Raw genomic sequence first — 19581 nt, forward strand, 5'->3', positions numbered from 1 at the left:
ATATGATATGGGAGAGAAAAGTATTCTCTACATGTGATCATGAACCCAAAAACTTGTTTTGGTGTGTTATATATGGCACAAAATGTTGTGTTTTGTGAGACAATAGTAAATTAAGTGATTTAAGCTTAGTGGCCCTTTGCAAAACCAAAAAATTGGTCCTCAATGCCCACAAAGCATCCGTTACACCCAAAAATTAGAAACTTTATATTTTTTTGAGATGATATGAGTGAGACAATAGTAAATGAAGTGATTTAAGCTTGGTTGGGCTTTTAAAATATGACAAAACATGGAAAATTCAGAGCAATATGATATGGGAGAAAAGGATTCTCTACATGTGATCATGGACCCAAAAAACTTGTTTCGGCTTATGTTATATACAGCACAAAATGTTGTATTTTGTGAGACAATAGTAAATGAAGTGATTTAAGCTTGGTTGGGCTTTTAAGTGGCCCATTGCAAAACAAAAATTTGGTCCTCAACACCCACATAACATCCATTACATGTCAAAACTTAAAAACTTCTTTTGTTTTTAAAATAGTTACAATATGCTACTAACTCTATAGTTCAAATTTTTTCCTCTCTAAATTTTCAAGTACTCTGTATATGGAGAGATGTCAATTTAGCTACAAGAACCTTAACAAAACCTAGAAACATAAACGTACCAAACTAACTAAATAATGAGTCTTTACTAGCGTGTTGGCATGAGAGCACCAGTGCCATAAAATTATGAGTCTTGCTTTCCATGTTTGATGACTCACTTTTTTTCTTTTGGCAAGTCTAACACTCTGGACTCCATTGCACGGCAATATTGGTAGGTCAACATTTAGCAAACTTGGAATTGAATTATGGACATGACAAGAGCATTAATATCGTAAGAAAGACGCTTGATTTGGATAGAGTTACCGTCAAGAGGCTTGGTTAAGTGGTACAACAAACTTCCCTTCATAGGTCAATTACAGTGATCTTGAAATTATGGAGAAGAGACTTCTAGAGAGTTTCCCACTTTCCCAGTTTCCACAAGACAAAGGATTGGGTACACTCTAGATCACTGTAATTGACTAATCATAAGTTCGGTACGCATGCACTTAGGTACCCAATTAAGCATAGATCAAGACTTAATTCGTTAAATTCATGTCTATATAAGCAATATAGTTTCACTCCCTTCCATACTTAAGGGTTAAGAGTGCTTAGTAGTTAAAGATTCACATTATTATGGCGTCATTCTTGTGTTACTTGATGTCCACTCGCTTGCTTTTTATACTTCTACTGTTTCATGCTTTACCTACTAACTGCTTTTCTTCTACGCAGCCACTCTGCCATGACAATGAGAGCTCTGCCTTGTTGCAATTCAAAGAAAGCTTTGACATGAATGAGAATGCTTGCAATGGTCCTTTTGACTATCCCAAGACTGCATCTTGGAAACTAGAAGGTGTGAACAAAGATTGCTGCTCGTGGGATGGCGTTGAGTGTGACGAGGACACAGGCCATGTGATTGGCCTAAACCTCAGTAGCAGCTGTCTCTATGGTTCTATGGCCTCCAACAGCAGCCTCTTCCGCCTTGTTCATCTTCAAAGGCTAAATCTTGCTTATAATGACTTCAATTTCTCTCAGATCCCAAATGGATTCGGAAATCTTTCTAGGTTGACATATCTCAACCTGTCCAACTCATTTTTTTGGGGCCAAGTTCCACCAAATTTTTCTGAGCTTTCTAAGTTGTCATCACTTGATCGGTCGCACAATTTTATGCTATATCTTATAAGTCTGAAAAGTTTAGTTCGGAACTTAACTAGTCTGGAAGATCTACGTCTCAGTAATGTTCAGATATCATCTCCAATGCTTGAAATCTTATCAAATTTATCTGGTTTGACGACACTACATTTGATTAGTTGCAGATTGCATGGAGAATTCCCTGTTGGAATTTTTAAGCTACAGAAGCTGAAGGATCTTAAGGTGAGTAATAATCAAGATCTCACAGGCTATTTGCCTGAATTCTACTCAAGTAGCCCCCTCAAAAGTTTGTCGCTCACGGGTACTAGTTTCTTCGGGAAATTACCGGCTTCAATTGGAAACCTTGATTCCTTAAATGAATTGCATATTGGGAGTTGTAATTTCTCGGGTCTCATTCCACCTTCACTTGGTAACCTTACTCAACTCACTACTTTGGACCTTTTTAATAACTCTTTTATTGGTGTAATACCTTCCTCCTTCTCAAATCTTATATTCTTGAATTATTTGGACTTATCTGGTAATCAATTATCAGGGTCAATTCCATCTTCATTTGGTAAACTTGTTTCCTTGTATTATTTGGACCTTTCTTATTGTCAGTTATCTGGGTTCATTCCATCTTCATTTCGTAACCTTACACAACTTAGTATTCTAGACTTATCTGATAACTCTTTTGTGGGCCAAATACCATCCTCTTTATCAAAACTAATTTCTATGAGTTACTTGGACTTTAGTCACTGTCAGTTATCAGGGTTAATTCCATCTTCATTTGGTAAACTTGTTTCCTTGTACTATTTGGACTTCTCTTATTGTCAATTATCGGGGTTCATCCCATCTTCATTTGGTAACCTCACACAACTTGTTGTTCTAGACTTTTCTGATAACTCTTTTATGGGCCAAATACCTTCGTCATTATCAAACCTTATTTCCTTGAATTATTTGGCTTTCTCTAACAATCAATTCTCACGGTCAATTCCATCTTCATTTGGCAACCTAACACAACTTACTGTTCTAAAACTTTCTTATTGCTTTATTAGAAGCTTAAAACCTTCTTCCTTGTCCTTGTCTTGGCTTGAAAAGTTGAGCAAGCTTCATATTTTTTCCTTTAAAGGAATCAATTTAGAAACAGAGATCCCATCTTCCTTGGCAAATCTAACCCAACTTAGTATTTTGAGCATGGCCTCTGACGAATTAACCGGTCAAATCCCTTCTTGGCTTGGAAACTGACACAATTAACTATGTTGATCCTTCCGTATAACAAATTACAAGGCTCAATTCCACTCTCAATTTTTAAACTTGAGAAACTTGAAATACTCTACCTTTGCTCAAATAACTTGAGTGGCATAGTGACTTTAGACATGTTTCATAGGCTCAAATATTTAACCGCACTGAGTCTATCACAAAATAATATGTCATTCCTCTCCAAAACCAATGGCAATGCTACTCTAAATAATGTTGAAGTTTTAGAATTAGGTTCATGCAACTTGAGGCATTTCCCAGATATCTTACACAACCAAACTCGATTGCTATGGTTGGACCTATCTGACAACAATATTCATGGCCAGATACCCAAATGGGTGATGAACATAAGTGAAGAAACAACAGTAGTAAACTTTTCTTACAACCTTTTAACAGGGTTTGACCAGAGTATGGTGAACTTTCCATGGCCCCAGCTACAAATGTTGGACCTTAGGTCCAACAAATTACAAGCTTTACCCCTAATTCCACCACCATCCGCCTTAGTTTATTTGGTTGCAGACAACATGATTCAAGGAGAAATTTCACCATTGATTTGTAACCTTAGTTCTCTTTATTCCTTTGATATGTCTAATAACAAATTAAGAGGCATTCTTCCTACCTGTTTGAGCAACTTTAGTAGCTCTTTAACCATATTGAATCTTCGAGGCAACAATTTTCATGGAAGCATTCCTCAACTATGTGTGAAGGGAAGTAGAATGAAGATGATTGACTTGAGCCAAAATCAATTCAAGGGGGTTCTACCAAGATCATTATCAAATTGTAGAAAGCTGGAAATTCTAAACCTTGGAAGCAATAATCTCAATGATGTTTTTCCCACTTGGCTGGGGCCACTTCCTAAACTAAGGGTACTTATTCTGCGACATAATGGCTTGTATGGTGTAGTGGGGAGTCCTACAACCATTTTCGCTTCTCCTAAGTTACGCATTCTTGATATTTCCTCCAATAGATTTACCGGTAAGTTACCATTTGAATATTTTCGAAATTGGAAATTTGTGAATAAAGTTGATGTGAATGGCTGCAGATACATGCTAGCATCTACAAGTTTTAATCCAAGCGGTTATGGTGTTGATGACTTTTACCCTTACTCGATGACAATAATAAACAAAGGCAAGGAAACAGTATATCCAAAGATCGTAGAAGTTTTTGCAGCTATTGATCTTTCAAGCAACAAATTCAATGGAATGATTCCAAAATTCATTGGTAATTTAAATGGGTTCCAATTGCTCAACCTTTCCTACAATAATCTCACAGGTCATATCCCATTGTCATTAGGAAACTTGACAACATTAGAGTCGCTTGACCTTTCTTAGAACAAGCTCTCGGAACAAATACCTTGGCAACTAACGCAACTCACTTTCCTTGAATCATTTAATGTCTCACATAACCAACTTACAGGGCCTATACCGCATGGAAATCAATTTGATACATTTGACAATAGTTCGTTTGATGGAAATTCAGGATTGTGTGGATATCCATTGTCAAAAAAATGTGAAAATTCTAAGCCTTCACCTCTACCCATTTCAAGCATTGAAGTATATCAAGACTCATGGTTTCACATTCAATTTGATTGGATAATAATCCTAATGGGTTATGGTAGTGGGCTTGTAATTGGAGTGGTTATTGGAAACATTATGACTGAGAAGAAGTAACATTGGTTTGTAAGAACTAGGAAAGCGCAACATAGGCAGCTTTTCTAGGGAACAACTTTCTTCTTAACTTGAGGTGATAAGTTGAAAGTGGTGGGAAATCACCTCTTCAAAGTGGAGACATTGTTACAATATTGGTTTTAAAAGGTTTTTGTCGTTGTTGTTGTTGTTTTTTGTTTTTTTGTTTTTTTTTTTTTGGTTGGTGTTATGATGAGATTATGTTTATTCTTAGAGAGTTATTTAAATTTTTTTTTTTCAATTTGTAGCAATTTCAAGTTGTGGACATAAACTTAAGCATTGTAATCTCTAATTATTATAGAAAATTGATCGGATTTGTCCCGTGATTTTTCCCCTTTACATTGGAAGGGTTTCCATGTAAATTTGTCTTTTTCTTGTGTGGTTTTTTTTCTTGGTGCTAGCTTTTGTGTTTTTTATTTCACTCACTATTGCTTAGTTTTATAAATTTTAATTCACATGCAATGGTAATTTGGCCCAAAATAGTGGTACAATACAAGAAAAAAGGTTTGTTTCAATGAAAGTATTTCGTGGAAAAAACTCAAAGGCATGGCAATAAGCTTTTAAAGAAAAAAAAAAAAAATGGCTCTGTGCCGCATTGTAATAAAGTTTGTGGCTATAGGTTCTTCCCACAAAAAAATTTAATTGTGATAAGCCAAGAATGTATTGACCCCTTTGGTAAATTAATTAATTAATTAGCCAAGTGAATTAATTAGATTCAATTACATGTAATAAGCGTGGTAGCATAAACAAATCACCAACTAAGTTAAATGTAGTGGAAAATAAATTTGATACAAGTGACTTGTTTACAAATGGGGAAAACCGCCGAGACAAAACCCCACCGGGTGAATTTAAGATTATCACTCCCGAGAATCAACTGTTATCAAAACAAGAAGTTACAAGTAAAAGGAATCCTAGTACCTAATCCCAACCTGTAGTTGAACCATTACTCCAATACCCAATTGGACTTGTGATATAGCGGCAATCTCTCCTTTCAATGCACAAACCCCAATACGTGACTAACTAATTGTAATACCCCAATTTTGTTTTTATGATTATCACCATACCTTGTCATTTTTAATATAGAGTTGAGATACTATATGTGTGTGCATGGTAAGATGGAAGTAGACAATTTTCTGGTGCTACAAATAGGTGAGAAAATTAAAGTTTTAGTGCATACAATTTAGTGAGGTAATTAAAATAAATAAATAAAAGATGAAGATGTTTTATGGGCTTCTTAGAGACTAAAGAGTTTTTAAGCTACCGAAGCTAAAGGATCTTAGGGTGAGTGATAACCAAGATCTCATGGGCTATTTGCCTGAATTCTACTCTAGTGGATCTCATGGGCTATTTGCCTGATTGGCTCCAGCGTACTAATTTTTCTGGGGAAGTACCAGCTTCAATTGGAAACCTTGAGTCCTTGAATGTACTCTCGATTGGGAGCTATATTTCTTAGGTCGCATTCCACCTTCCCTTGGTAACCTTACTCAACTTATTGCTTTGAAGCTTTCACATAACACTTTTACAGGTCAAATACCATCCTCATTATCAAATCTTATTTCCTTAAATTATTTGGATTTCTCATACAATCAGTTATCAGGACCATTTCCATCTGTCTTTGCTAACCTTACACAACTCACATTTATAAACCTTTCCCATAGCATTATTAGAAGCTCAAGCTCTTCTTCCTTGTCTTGGCTAAGTAAGTTAAGCAAACTAACTTCTTTGTCCTTACAAGCAATCAATTTAACAATGGAGATCCCATCGTCCTTGTCAAATCTAACCAAACTTAGTTTTTTGGACATGGGCCTTAATCAATTAATTGGTTAACTCCCTTCCTGGCTTGCCAATCTAACTCAATTGATTGTGTTGAGCCTCCCGTTCAATAAATTGCAAGGCCTAATTCCAAACTTAATTTTTGAACTTGAGAAAGTTGAAGTGCTTAATTTTTACTCTGTAAGGTTAAATTTATTCAATCATGTGTCGACTTTATTCTGTGCCAAATTTTCTTGTAATTTAGCAATTAGATACCCTGTATTTAGGTGAGAATTATGTAAGGGTAGTGTGTGAGAGAGTGTAAAGAAATCTTAAGTGTGTGCAATTCAAGGGAGTCTCATGACTAGATCTCGCGACTGACTAGTTGCCAGAATGGTACACGTGTGAAGCATGCAGGAGGAGCTGAAGGGTCACGACAGCTAGAGCACTACAGGGTAAAACTTCCAGTTTGGCCAGGCAGTTAGCTCGTAACTCAAACTCGCGATTCATTCCAGTCGCGAGGCTGAGTCAGCAGAATGCCCTGTTTGTTGAAAACTGACTTTTTGCATTCCTTATACACCCTACTATAAATACTTTTATACCCACGAAATGTAGAGAGCTTCTAGAGAGAATTTTGAGAGAAAAACCTTAGAGAAAACAAGATTGACTCATCCACAATCTTCATCCATTGATTCTCCAAATTCCTATACTCTCATCCTTTCCATTGACATATCCTTGAGAGGTACATTTAGCCAAATCCTTATCTCACCATACCCATATCAGTGAGGAAGTATTTTGGTGCTTGGGAAGTAGTTCAAAAGGGACCAATTCATTTTGGTTGATGCAATGGGCTATTGTGGGATCCGGTAAGTTAGAGAAGACAAGGTTCGGCGTAACCTTGTTGGAGCAAGAAGCTTGGAGGGCTTAGGTGCACTAGGTAGATTAGGCTTGGAAGGTCTTTTGCAATTCATGTATCCCAACTTCATTCTCTAGTGGATTATTAACCGCTTGGAGGGTGGCAAAGAGGTTTTACGCCGAGTACTTCGATTTCCTCTTCGATAACACGCCGCCATGTTATCTTTATGTTTGCATCTCTCTTCCTTTACTCTTTACCTTTTTAATTACTGTTGTGATTGTATTTAAATATGGTTTAGAGTGTTTTACCAATTTGGGTTTAGCTTATATTCATCATTCCGCACATATATTGTTTGTGTATAAGCTTGTGTTGGTAATTTTATTTTTGAGGTTCTAAATGTTCATAAGTGTTTTACACCCTATTTGAACTTTCAATTGGTATCAGAGCGGGTGCACTTGCTGTGGTTTAATTACCTAAGTGCGATCCTTGACCCTTTTTGAGATGGATCGATCTCAATCTCTTAATGCTCCTCTATACTTTGATGGAAGCAAATATGCATTTTGGAAAGTCCGTATGAGGGCATTCCTATGTTCAATTGATGAGAGTGTTTGGGATGCTATAAATATAGGATGGACTAGGCTGGAAGCTGCCAAATCCACATGGGATAAGGCAGCCCTTGCAGCATCTAATGCTAATAGCAAAGCACTAAATGCTATTTTCTATGGTATTTCTCCAGATGATTTTCACAGGATTTCTCACGTTACAATTGCCAAGGAGGCATGGTAAAACTTGGAGACAACCTATGAAGGCACCAAGAAGGTGAAGGACACCAAGTTGCAGATGCTTACCACAAGCTTCGAAGAGCTGAAAATGAGTGAAGTCGAGTCATTCTACTCATTTTATAGGAAGCTGAATGAGGTGGTAATTGGGAAGTTTAACTTGGAGGAAAAGACGGATGACTCCAAGATTGTGAGAAAAATTCTGCGATCACTATCGGAGAGCTTCCGTGCAAAGGTTACTGCCATTAAAGAGAGCAAGGACCTTGATGACATCAAAGTTCAAGAACTTATTGGCTCACTTTAGACCTATGAGCTTTCTCTACCATCACATAGGAAGAGTAAATCACTTGCTCTAAAGACAATCAATGAGAGAATGGAAGCTCAAGATTCATCAGATGAGGATGAGGTCGAAAAAGATGTGGTGTATCTTGTTAAGAATTTTCGAAAGTTTTTAAAGTTCAAAAAGAATGGAAAATTTGTTGAGAAGGCAAAATTCCCAAGTTCCTGGAAGGAGAAAAAGGATTTCAAGAAGAAAGATGGGAAGGACTCTTAATCTTCTCAAGGAATCATGTGCTATGAATGCAACTGTCATGGACATCTCAAGAAGGAGTGTTTGAACTATTTGAAAGGGAAAGGTAAAGTGTATGCCACTACTCTTAGTGACATCGACTCCTCTAATTCAGATTCAGAAGAAAGCTGTGATGGAGGGAAATTACTCTACATTCATGACCATTGCTCCCGTGGAATCTTCGGATGATTTGAGTGTGTTAGTGGAAGAGTTTGGTGAGTACATTGAATTGGAGTCAATGGGGATAGTAGAGGAATCCGATGATGAGAAAGATGAAAGAACAGTGGGACTGCAAGAAACCTACAATTCCTTCCTTAAGAAGACTGATGAATATGCAAAAGTGGCAAAAGTAGTCATTAAGAAAATGAAGAGAGTAGAGCAAGACTGCAAGAGTCTTTTAGTTTGACACAAGGAGACTAAGTGTGAAGTCGAGACGCTGAATAGAGAGCTGACCGAAGCCTACTCAAAGATAAAATTTCTTGAGCTTGAGGTGATTCAAGCTAATGCTAAAGTAGAGCGGGTTTCCTCCAAGAAGCTTGATGAAGTGCTTGCTCATCAAAAATCTTTCTCCGACAAAAGCGAATTAGGATACACTAGAGAGAGCAGTTTGAGTGCCAAAGTGTCCAAGGATATGAAGTTTGTGAAAGCTAAGGAACCAATGGTGGAAATCACTACTATTGAGAAAGTGAAGGCGGAGAAGAAGCAGAATGTGACTAACCAACGGTTTTTGACCAAGCCTCCTAACCAATCAGTGGTCAAACTTAAGGGTAAAGAGAAATCACTCCCAAAGTCACAAAGAGGTCCGAGAACTCAACACTTCTATCATCACTGTAGAATTCAAGGACACACTAGACCAAATTGTTGTAAACTTCAAGCATTAAAGAATTCAAATGATCAAAGGTCGAGAGGACCAAGACATGGCAAAGGGAATTGGATTGCTGAGCAATCAAAAGGTCAAGAAGGTGATCCTGGAGTGAGGGATGTGATGAAGATGATTGATGCATTTACCACCTGTTTGACAAGCTTCACTAGAAGGTTTGAAAGCCATAACAATAGTACCCAATCCTCTAGGGATATCACTCCAAATGCAAATGTCGTGTGGGTGAAGAAGGGTACACATGCACAAGCATTACAACATGTCCATGCATTAATACTTCTTATGTTTTGTGACTTTGATTGGTTGTGTGCTTTTTGTTGTCATTCTAGCATGTGTTGAATTTTTTGTTTTGTTTTGTTTGCTATTTGTTTTGAATGTTTTTACATTTTTTTGGATCAATCATTACTTGCTTTTGTGTCAAAAATCCAAAAACACATAAAAAGTAGAAAATTCAAAAAGTTTGATTGACATTATTGTGTATTGTCACATGCATGTTTTGCCTTGTACCTTTGTACTAATGGCTTTGTGCATTTACAAGCGTAGCTTTTTCTTTATGCACTCATATCATTGTGGGAAAAATTTGGAAATTTATGTGACTGTTGTAAATAGATCTTCAAAATTGTCATGAATAATTAGTCAATGGTTTTGTTGATCTTGAGACTTGCATAGACTTGTGCCTATATATCTTCCAACTCTTTCATTTTTTTTTTTTTTGGCTTAAAGAGCCCAGCAAATGTAAATTTCAAAATGAAAAGAGATAATGAACTACAAAAGTTGTCGCACATACTAGCATTTGACTAGGAAAAAGAGAAAGCGATTTTTATGAAAATGTATGATGCCTAAAAAAGCCAAAGGCTTGTTCATTAAATTGAAATATCAAAAATTTCAGGCATCGATCTCAAAATGAGATGTATTGATTCAAAAAGATCAAATGATATGATGTGTATGAAGCCAAATGAAAAGCTTCAAAATTATGTAATCAAGTTTTGTGGGAGGTCATATATGCAAATTTCTATAATTGAGACAGGTCACTTTTCCTCGTACTAATTATGTATGTCTTGGTTGAATTAATCATTGAAGTTTCACATTAGACTAAGGACTATCTCATCTTTGGTACCCACACACATCACACATGTCTATGTTCAGTGAATACCTTATTCATTTGTGTAATTGTACTTGTTTAAATGTGTTGCACATGCTCAATTATATGTTAATCAAACACAAAAAGATTTTTGAGAGTTTTAGCTGTTTTTGGAAAGTGTTTTTAGTTTGAAAATTTTCAAAAATTTCAAAAACTATGCAAACCTGTTTTGGTGACTCTGCCTCGTGGATCTAGCAAGTCGCGAATCCCAGTCACGAGTTTACTCAGAAGCTCCTAGCGACTTTTTGGCGGGTCAAAGCCCTAGTCGCGAAAAACACTTAGAAAAATTTCAAAATATCTTGGTTTTTGGGATTTTTGCGACTCATGTTGGCAACTGATTCGCGAGTGGAAGCTCCAGTTGCAAGGTTTACTCAGAATGGCGACTCCCATCGCGACTTACTCGCGAGTAGACCTTCTAGTCGCGAAAAACACTTAGACAAATTTTTCAAATTTTGTCATACGGGTTTTTGGCGACTTGTTCGCGACTCATTCCAGTCGCAAAAAAATGTGTGTTTTGTGCATCACAGGTATTTTTGAAGATAGTTTTCAAAAACTTTTCATTTTTCCCTCGCATATTGTGACTGTTCATTGTCTTCCTCTTCCAAACTCACCGTGTTCACTCTTAAAAACCTCTATTTTCTTCATCATGTCTTCACCAATCTTTAAGAAAAGGTATGGGTTCTCTATTTTTCTCAAAGTATTTCATGTTTCTAACCTTTGATTTCTTGGATTTTGGGTTTTTGTTGAGTTTTGAAAATTATGATGTTAGAATATGGTTTCGGTATTTTTTTTTGTTGGGTTTGATGAATGGGTTCTATTGGTATGATGCTTATATTACATGATTCTCATGTTTGTGTCTCAATGTTGAGATTTATACCTTGTTTATGTTGTGTTGTGCATATCACACCCATGGGTAAATGCCTCATCGACATGTTCTTGTATTTTTGAGGGCTTCATGGTAGACAATGTTTGTAGGGAGATCATGGAATACAATGTTTGTATCTAGTTATGTGTTTTACTATTTGCCCTAGGTTATACATGGTGTTGTTTGCACACATACACACACACACACACACACACACACACACACTCTTTGATATGTTTGAGGAATTAATGCCTAAACTCTGTTATGCCTTGATACTATGTGTTCTCTCATGTCTTGCTGCTATTGAACTATGCTTTAGTTTAATCTTTGGCCATATCCTTAGTCCATTTTATTGCTATTAACTTGTTACTAATTTATGGTGTTACCATATGTTGTGCCATATGTTGTGGTCTTTGCTGCTATGTTTTTGCAGATGACTCCAAAGAAGAAGACTACTACACATCGTGCTGACAAAAGGAAGAAAATGGACAATACTTGGTTCCGCTCTACTAAACACTTTGAGAGATACAATCAATTCTATGAGAGGGCTCCAATCATCCAAGAGAGATTTGTGGACTTGGTTGATTTGAAGGACTATTTTATTTCAGGCTATTTTCAAGACAGAGGTTGGAACAAGCTCCTTTGTGATCTCCCTGGGGTGTGTGAACCTTTGATTCGAGAATTTTATGCCAATGCCATTTAAGGGAGGATGAAATCAATTGTTGGATTAAAGGTCATGAGTTCAACATTGACTTGGAGGATATTGATAATGTCCTTGGCTTTGAAGATTTAAAGCACGATTTCACTCACTACAAGGACAAAATGCTCTCCATAGAGATGGTTCAATCTCATATTGGTGGTGTTAGAGAGGGATGATGCCTCAACACAACTACTTTTCCACATGATCTGAGATGTCTTGCCTTAATCATGATGTTCAACCTGTATCCGGTGAAGAAGATGACCACCATTAGTAATGCAAGAGCCATTTTTCTCATGGAGTTTTGGGAGAACACTTACATTGATATTAGTGCTCATGCCTTCTGCATTATTGCTGATGAAACAAGAAAAACTTCAAGGGAAAAGCTGATTCTCCCTAGTATACTCGTAAGGCTCTTTCAAGCAAAAGGTGTGGAAATTCCCCAAGACATCAGTCTCATGCCTACTCCTTTAGTTATCAATGCTCTCACTATAGCACAGATTAAAGTTCGTCTTCCAGGTGATGAAGAGGAGGGTGATTAAGCACAAGGAGAACCTATGGACATTGAGACAGAAGCAGAAGGACAACCCTCAAGCTCACGAAGCCGTGCTAAAAGGAACCAAGCTTTATCATCTACTGCAGTACCTCCAGATGCATTTCAAATCATCCTCAAGAGGATTGACGGATAGCGAGATTCCAAAATGAGCAATCTGACAGGCTAACTACTATCCAAGAACAGCTAAATTTGCTTTCAGCAAAGTTTGACAGCTTCACTACACAACAGTAGTCATTTGGCCATTCCAGTCATAAAGGGGGAGATAGAATAGCTCTTGAAGGGGAGCATCATTTTGAGGGGGAGAAATTTTTAGCATTTCCTAACTTATGCTGTTTATGGTTTTTATATGGTTTTTGTTGTTTATAATTTTTATAACTCTTGGATGGTTGGATGGTTATAGTGCTATTGTTTAAAACTGTTGGTACTTTGTACTTTGGTTTAATTATTTCAGTATCTTTTTAGTACTTTATATTTTGTACCTTTGCTTTGTAGCTCAGTACTTTTAGTTAATGTTATGCATTTTCTTTAGTACTTTACTCTTGTGCCTTTGTTTGATTTTTTTATCCTTTATGCAATTACCTTGTGTTTTTGTATCGGTTGAGTGTTAGACAAGGAAATGATACTTTGCATTGAGCTTATTAGCTTGCATGTTCGGATGTTCATTCCTTGTGTGAATGATCATTGTGATCACTGTTTATACTGATTGTTCCTGTTTAGTTAAGTCATGCTTTAATGCTTTAATCTTCACTACTTGATTGCATTGTGCTTGCGCCATATGCATTTCAAGATTTCTGCTTACAATGATCATCTTGTGTTGTTTTCAGGAAATACTTGTTCGAATGGTTCAAAAGCTTCACAGTTTCTTGAATTAGGATGTGCGTGAGTTTTGGCAACTGTTCCCAACTCACATGTTAAGTTTAGAGTCTGTTTTAGGATTTTGTCACGAAATAGCCAAAGGGGGAGATTGCAAGGTTGAATTTATTCAACCATGTGTTGGCCTTATTCCGTGCCAAATTTACTTGTAATTTAGCAATTAGATACCCTGTATTTATGTGAGAATTATGTAAGGGTAGTGTGTGAGAGAGTGTGAAGAAATCTCAAGTGTGTGCAATTCAAGGGAGTCTCGTAATTGGATCTTTCGACTGGCAAGTCACTAGAATGGCACACGTGTGAAGCATGCAGGGGGAGCTGAAAGGTCACGACAGTTAGAGCACTACAGGACAAAACTTCCAGTTTGGCCAGGCAATTAGCTCGCGACTCAAACTCGCAACTCGTTCCAGTCATGAGGTCGAGTTCGCAGAATGCCCTGTTTGTTGAAAACTGACTTTTTGCATTCCTCATACACCCTACTATAAATAACCTTATACCCACGAAATGTAAAGAGCTTCCAGAGAGAATTTTGAGAGAGAAACCCTAAAGAAAAACAAGATTGACTCATCCACAATCTTCATCCTTTGATTCTCCAAATTCCTATACTCTCACCCTCTCCATTGACATATCCTTGAGAGGTACATTTAGTCAAATCCTTATCTCACCATACCCATATTAGTGAAGAGGTATTTTGGTGCTTGGGAAGCAGTTCAGAAGGGACTAATTCATTTTGGTTGATGCAATGAGTTATTGCGGGATCCGGTAAACTAGAAAAGACAAGGTTCATTGTAACCCTGTTGGAGCAAAAAGCTTGGAGGGCTTAGATGCACTGGGTAGATTAGGCTTGGAGGGTCTTTTACTATTCATGTATCCCAACTTCATTCTCTAGTGGATTATTGACCGCTTGGAGGGCGGCAGAGAAGTTTTACGCTGAGTACTTCGGTTTCCTCTTCTATAACACATTGCCATGTTATCTTTGTATTTGCATCTCTCTTCCTTTACTCTTTATCTTTTAATTATTGCTGTGATTGTATTTAAATATGGTTTAAAGTGTTTTACTAATTTGGGTTTAGCTTATATTCATCATTCCACACATATATTGTTTGTGTATAAGCTTGTGTTAGCAATTTTATTTTTGAGAGTCTAAACGTTCATAGGTGTTTTACACCCTATTTGAACTTTCATACTCAAACAATTTGAGTGGCACGCTCACTCTAGACATGTTTCTTAAGATCAAAAGTTTAACCAAACTGCTTCTATCACTTAACAATATATCATTCCTCACCAAAACCAATATCAATGTTACTCATAGTAAGTTTGAGGTTTTAGCATTGGGTTCATACAACTTGAGCCATTACCTAGATTTCTTACGAAACCAAGACCAATTGCAAGGGCTAGACCTATCCTATAATAATATTCATGGCCAAGTACCCAACTGGGTGTGGGACATAAGTAAAGAAACTTTGATGTATCTGAACTTTTCTAACAACTTTTTAAGAGGCTTTGGCCAGCATCTAGTCAATTTTCCATGGCCTCAACTACATATTTTGGATCTTAGCTTCAACAAGATACAAGCACTACTCCCAATTCCACTGCCATCCATCTTTGTTTATTCCGTCGCAGACAACTTGCTTGAAGGAGAAATTTCACCATTGATTTGTAACTTTAGTTCTCTTTATTCCCTTGATCAACTTGAGCCAAAATCACTTCGAGGGGGTTCTACCAAGATCATTATCAAATTGCGAAATGCTAGAGATTCTAAATCTTGGAAGCAATCAGCTCAATGATGTTTTTCCCTTTTGGTAGGGTACACTTCCTGAACTAAGGATACTTATACTACGACATAATGGATTCTATGATGTAGTGGAGAGTCCTATTTGCATTTCCAAAATTGCACATTCTTGATCTCTCTGGCAATAAACTTACAGGTAGGGCTGTCCACGGGTCGGGCCGGGTCGGTTTTGGGCCCAACCCGGACTCGACCCGCCGGCGTCGGGTGGGAGGGAGGATTTTTTATACATCTCCGGTCGGGTTCGGGTTGCTCGGGTTTTGGAGAAGCAAACCCGCCACTCGACCCGCCGGTGTCGGTTCTAGAGAACGGAAACCCGCCGCCGACCGACTGGACCTTCGGTTCGGGCCGGAATCGGGTCTCCGGCGGGCGGGTTGTCCGGGTTGTCGGGCTCCGGTCGGGTCTGGACAGCCCTACTTACAGGTAAGTTGCCATTTGAATACTTAAGAAATCGTAAGAGTATGGAGAAAGTTGATGCAAATAGCTTCACATATATGCAGGCATTTACAATTGTATTTCTGGTGGGTTATAATGTGCCTGAATATTACCCTTACTCAATAACAATAATAAACAAAGGCAAGGAAACAATATATCCAAAGATAATGGAAGTCTTCTCAGCTATTGATCTTTCAAGCAACACATTCAATGGAAAGATTCCAGAATTTATTGGGAATTTAAACGGGTTCCAATTGCTTAATTTTTCTAACAACAATCTCATTGGTCATATCCCAATTTCTTTAGGAAACTTGACAACATTGGAATCACTTGACCTTTCACAAAACAAGCTTTCAGGACAGATAACTTAGCCACTAACACAACTTACTTTCCTTGAATCCTTCAATGTCTCACATAACCAACTTACAGGGCCTATACTGCATGGTAAACAGTTTGATACATTTGACAATAGTTCTTTTGACGAAAATTTAGGATTGTGTGGAAGTCCATTGTCAAAGAAATGTGAAGATCTTGAGCCTTCACTTCTGTTGGGTTTTGTGGAGCCTAGTTTATGTTTGGCCCATTTTGAAACCCATTGTAATCCTGTGCGCAGGATATTAAAGCCGTTTTTTTGGTGATTAGGGTTTTGTCTTGTTGTTGTGTTTCAGAGAGAGAGAGAGAGAAATACTGGAGCTGCACTTTTGTATTTTTCCTTAATAATAGTGAAATCTCTGCAACTCCGTGAACGTAGGCAAATTGCCGAACCACGTAAATACTATCTTGTGCGTGTGATTATTTTCTTTGGCGTGTGTTTTCTCTATTTTTTTTGTTTCTCACAAGTTGGGAATCGGGTTGAATTCCCTACAACTGGTATCAGAGCCTAGGGTTAGGTTTGAGTGGGAGCAATGGCAAAGGAAGCAAGAAAGGCGTCTGGAATAGAAAAGTTTGATGGTACAGACTTTGCGTATTGGAGGATGCAGATTGAAGATTATCTCTATGGGAGGAAATTGCACCTGTCTCTTTTGGGGACAAAACCTGAGGCGATGAAGGCTAAGGAATGGGCTCTTCTTAATAGACAGGTACTGGGAGTTATCAGGTTAACTCAATCTAGATTTATTGCACACAATGTTGTAAAGGAGAAGACCACAACAGATCTGATGAAGGCTTTGTTCGGAATGTATGAAAAGCCGTCAGCAAACAACAAGGTGCATCTGATGAAGAAACTGTTCAATCTGAAAATGGTAGAGAACGCATCAGTAGCACAACGTCTGAATGAATTTAACACTAGCACAAATCAATTGTCGTCTGTAGAAATTGATTTTAATGATGAGATTTGTGCTCTAATCATCTTGGCTTCTTTGCTAAACAGTTAGGAGGCAATGAGGATGGCAGTAAGCAATTCTACAAGAAAGGAAAAGCTCAAGTATAATAATATACGAGATTTAATTCTGGCTGAGGAGATTCACAGACGAGATGCAAGTAAAACCTCGGGATCTGGTTCTGCCCTAAACCTTGAGACAAGAGGCAGAGGTAATAACAGAAATTCAAATCGGGGCAAATCAAAATCCAGAAATTCTAATCGAAGTAGAAGTAAATCTAGATCAGGCCAACAAGTACAATGCTAGAATTGTGGGAAAACAGGTCACTTTAGGAACCAATGCAAAAGTCCTAAGAAGAAGAATGAAGATGATTCTGCTAATGCTGTAACAGAAGAGGTACAGGATGCATTACTTCTTGCAATAGACAATCCATTTGATGATTGAGTTTTGGATTCAGGAGCTTCGTTTCATACCACTCCACATCGAGAAATCATGCAGAATTATGTTGTTGGTGATTTTGGTAAGGTGTATTTGGCTGATGGTTCAGCCTTGGATGTTGTGGGTATGGGAGACGTCCGGATATTGTTGTCCAATAAGTCTGTTTGGTCACTAGAGAAGGTTCAACATATTCCTGACCTGAGGAGGAATCTGATTTCTGTGGGACAACTTGATGATGAAGGACATGCAATACTATTTGTTGGTGGTACTTGGAAGGTTACAAAAGGAGCTAGGGTATTGGCTGGTGGAAAGAAGACTGGCACTCTATATATGACCTCAAGTCCAAGAGACACAATTGTAGTTGCTGATGCAAGTACTGATACAAGCCTATGGCACCGCAGACTTGGTCACATGAGTAAGAAAGGGATGAAGATGCTGCTATCAAAAGGAAAACTACCAGAATTGAAGTCCATTGATTTTGACATGTGTGAAAGCTGCATCTTAGGAAAGCAGAAAAATGTGAGCTTCTTGAAAATTGGTAGGACACCGAAGGCTAAAAAATTGGAGTTAGTACACACTGATTTGTGGGGGCTTTTGTCGGTTGCATCCCTTGGAGGTTCAAGGTACTACATCACTTTCATTGATGACTCAAGCAGAAAAGTATGAGTTTATTTTTTGAAAAATAAATCTGATGTATTTGAAACCTTTAAGAAGTGGAAGGCCATGGTTGAGACAGAAATAGGTTTGAAAGTAAAATGTTTGAGGCTAGATAATGGAAAAGAGTACATAGATGGAGGGTTCAGTGAGTATTGTGCTGTACAGGGAATTAGGATGTAGAAGACCATTCCTGGAACACCACTGAACAGAACACTCAATGAGCGTGCTAGGAGTATGAGGTTGCATGCTGGACTACTAAAAACTTTCTGGGCTAATGCTGTTAACACTGCAGCTTACCTGATAAACCGAAGGCCATCAGTTCTCATAGAGTTCAAACTTCCTAAGGAGGTTTGGAGCAGTAAAGAGGTAAAGTTTTCACACTTAAAAGTTTTTAGTTGTGTTTCTTATGTTCATATTGATTCTGATGCTCATAGTAAACTTGATGCTAAGTCTAAAATATGTTTTTTCATTGGCTATGGTGATGAGAAATTTGGCTATAGGTTTTGGGATGAACAAAACAGGAAAACCATCAGAAGTAGAAATGTGATATTTAATGAACAGGTTATGTACAAGGATAGGTCAACTGTAGTATCAGATGTTACAGAGATAGATCAAAAGAAATCTGAGTTTGTTAACTTAGATGAATTGACTGAATATACTATCCAGAAAAGGGGTGAAGAAGATAAGGAGAATGTAAATTCACAGGTAGATCAAAGTACACCTATAGCTGAAGTCCGTAGATCTTCCAGGAACATTAGACCTCCACAGCGTTATTCACCCTAAATTATCTCCTGTCGACTAATGTTGGTGAGCCAGAGTGTTATAAAGAAGCCTTGCAAGATGAGAATTCAAGCAAGTGGGAGTTAGCTATGAAGGATGAGATGGATTCCTTGTTAGGGAATCAGACATGAGAATTGACTGAATTGTCAGTAGAAAAGAAGGCTTTGCACAACAAATGGGTATATAGAATAAAGAATGAGCATGATGGTAGCAAACATTACAAGGCCAGATTAGTTGTTAAAGGGTTCCAACAGAAGGAGGGCATTGACTACACAGAGATATTTTCTCCAGTTGTGAAGATGTCAACAATTAAATTGGTGCTGGGAATGGTGGCTGCAGAAAATTTACATTTTGAGCAGTTAGATGTGAAGACTGCATTCCTTTATGGTGACTTGGAGGAAGACCTTTACATGATTCAACCAGAAGGGTTCATTGTTCAGGGACAAGAGAACCTAGTCTGCAAACTGAGAAAGAGCTTGTATGGCCTAAAATAAGCTCCAAGACAGTGGTACAAGAAATTTGACAGTTTTATGCATAAAATTGGGTTCAAGAG

General features: G+C 37.7%; 2 protein-coding genes across 2 annotated transcripts; both read left to right on the plus strand.

The window, feature by feature from the left end:
• The first annotated feature begins 1212 nt into the window (after nucleotides 1-1212).
• LOC136070521 (receptor-like protein 7) lies at nucleotides 1213-2952 on the plus strand. Its single transcript, XM_065780547.1, has one exon. It carries the CDS (start codon nucleotides 1213-1215, stop codon nucleotides 2950-2952), a length of 1740 nt encoding a protein of 579 aa, XP_065636619.1.
• A 182-nt stretch (nucleotides 2953-3134) lies between these two features.
• Nucleotides 3135-4634, plus strand: LOC112030679 (receptor-like protein 6). Its single transcript, XM_065780548.1, has 2 exons — nucleotides 3135-4185; nucleotides 4381-4634. Exons 1-2 carry the CDS (start codon nucleotides 3135-3137, stop codon nucleotides 4632-4634), a joined length of 1305 nt encoding a protein of 434 aa, XP_065636620.1.
• The last annotated feature ends 14947 nt before the right edge of the window (nucleotides 4635-19581 follow it).

This window comes from Quercus suber, unplaced genomic scaffold (assembly GCF_002906115.3).
Source record: "Quercus suber isolate HL8 unplaced genomic scaffold, Cork oak 2.0 scaffold_239, whole genome shotgun sequence".
NCBI classification, from domain to species: domain Eukaryota; kingdom Viridiplantae; phylum Streptophyta; class Magnoliopsida; order Fagales; family Fagaceae; genus Quercus; species Quercus suber.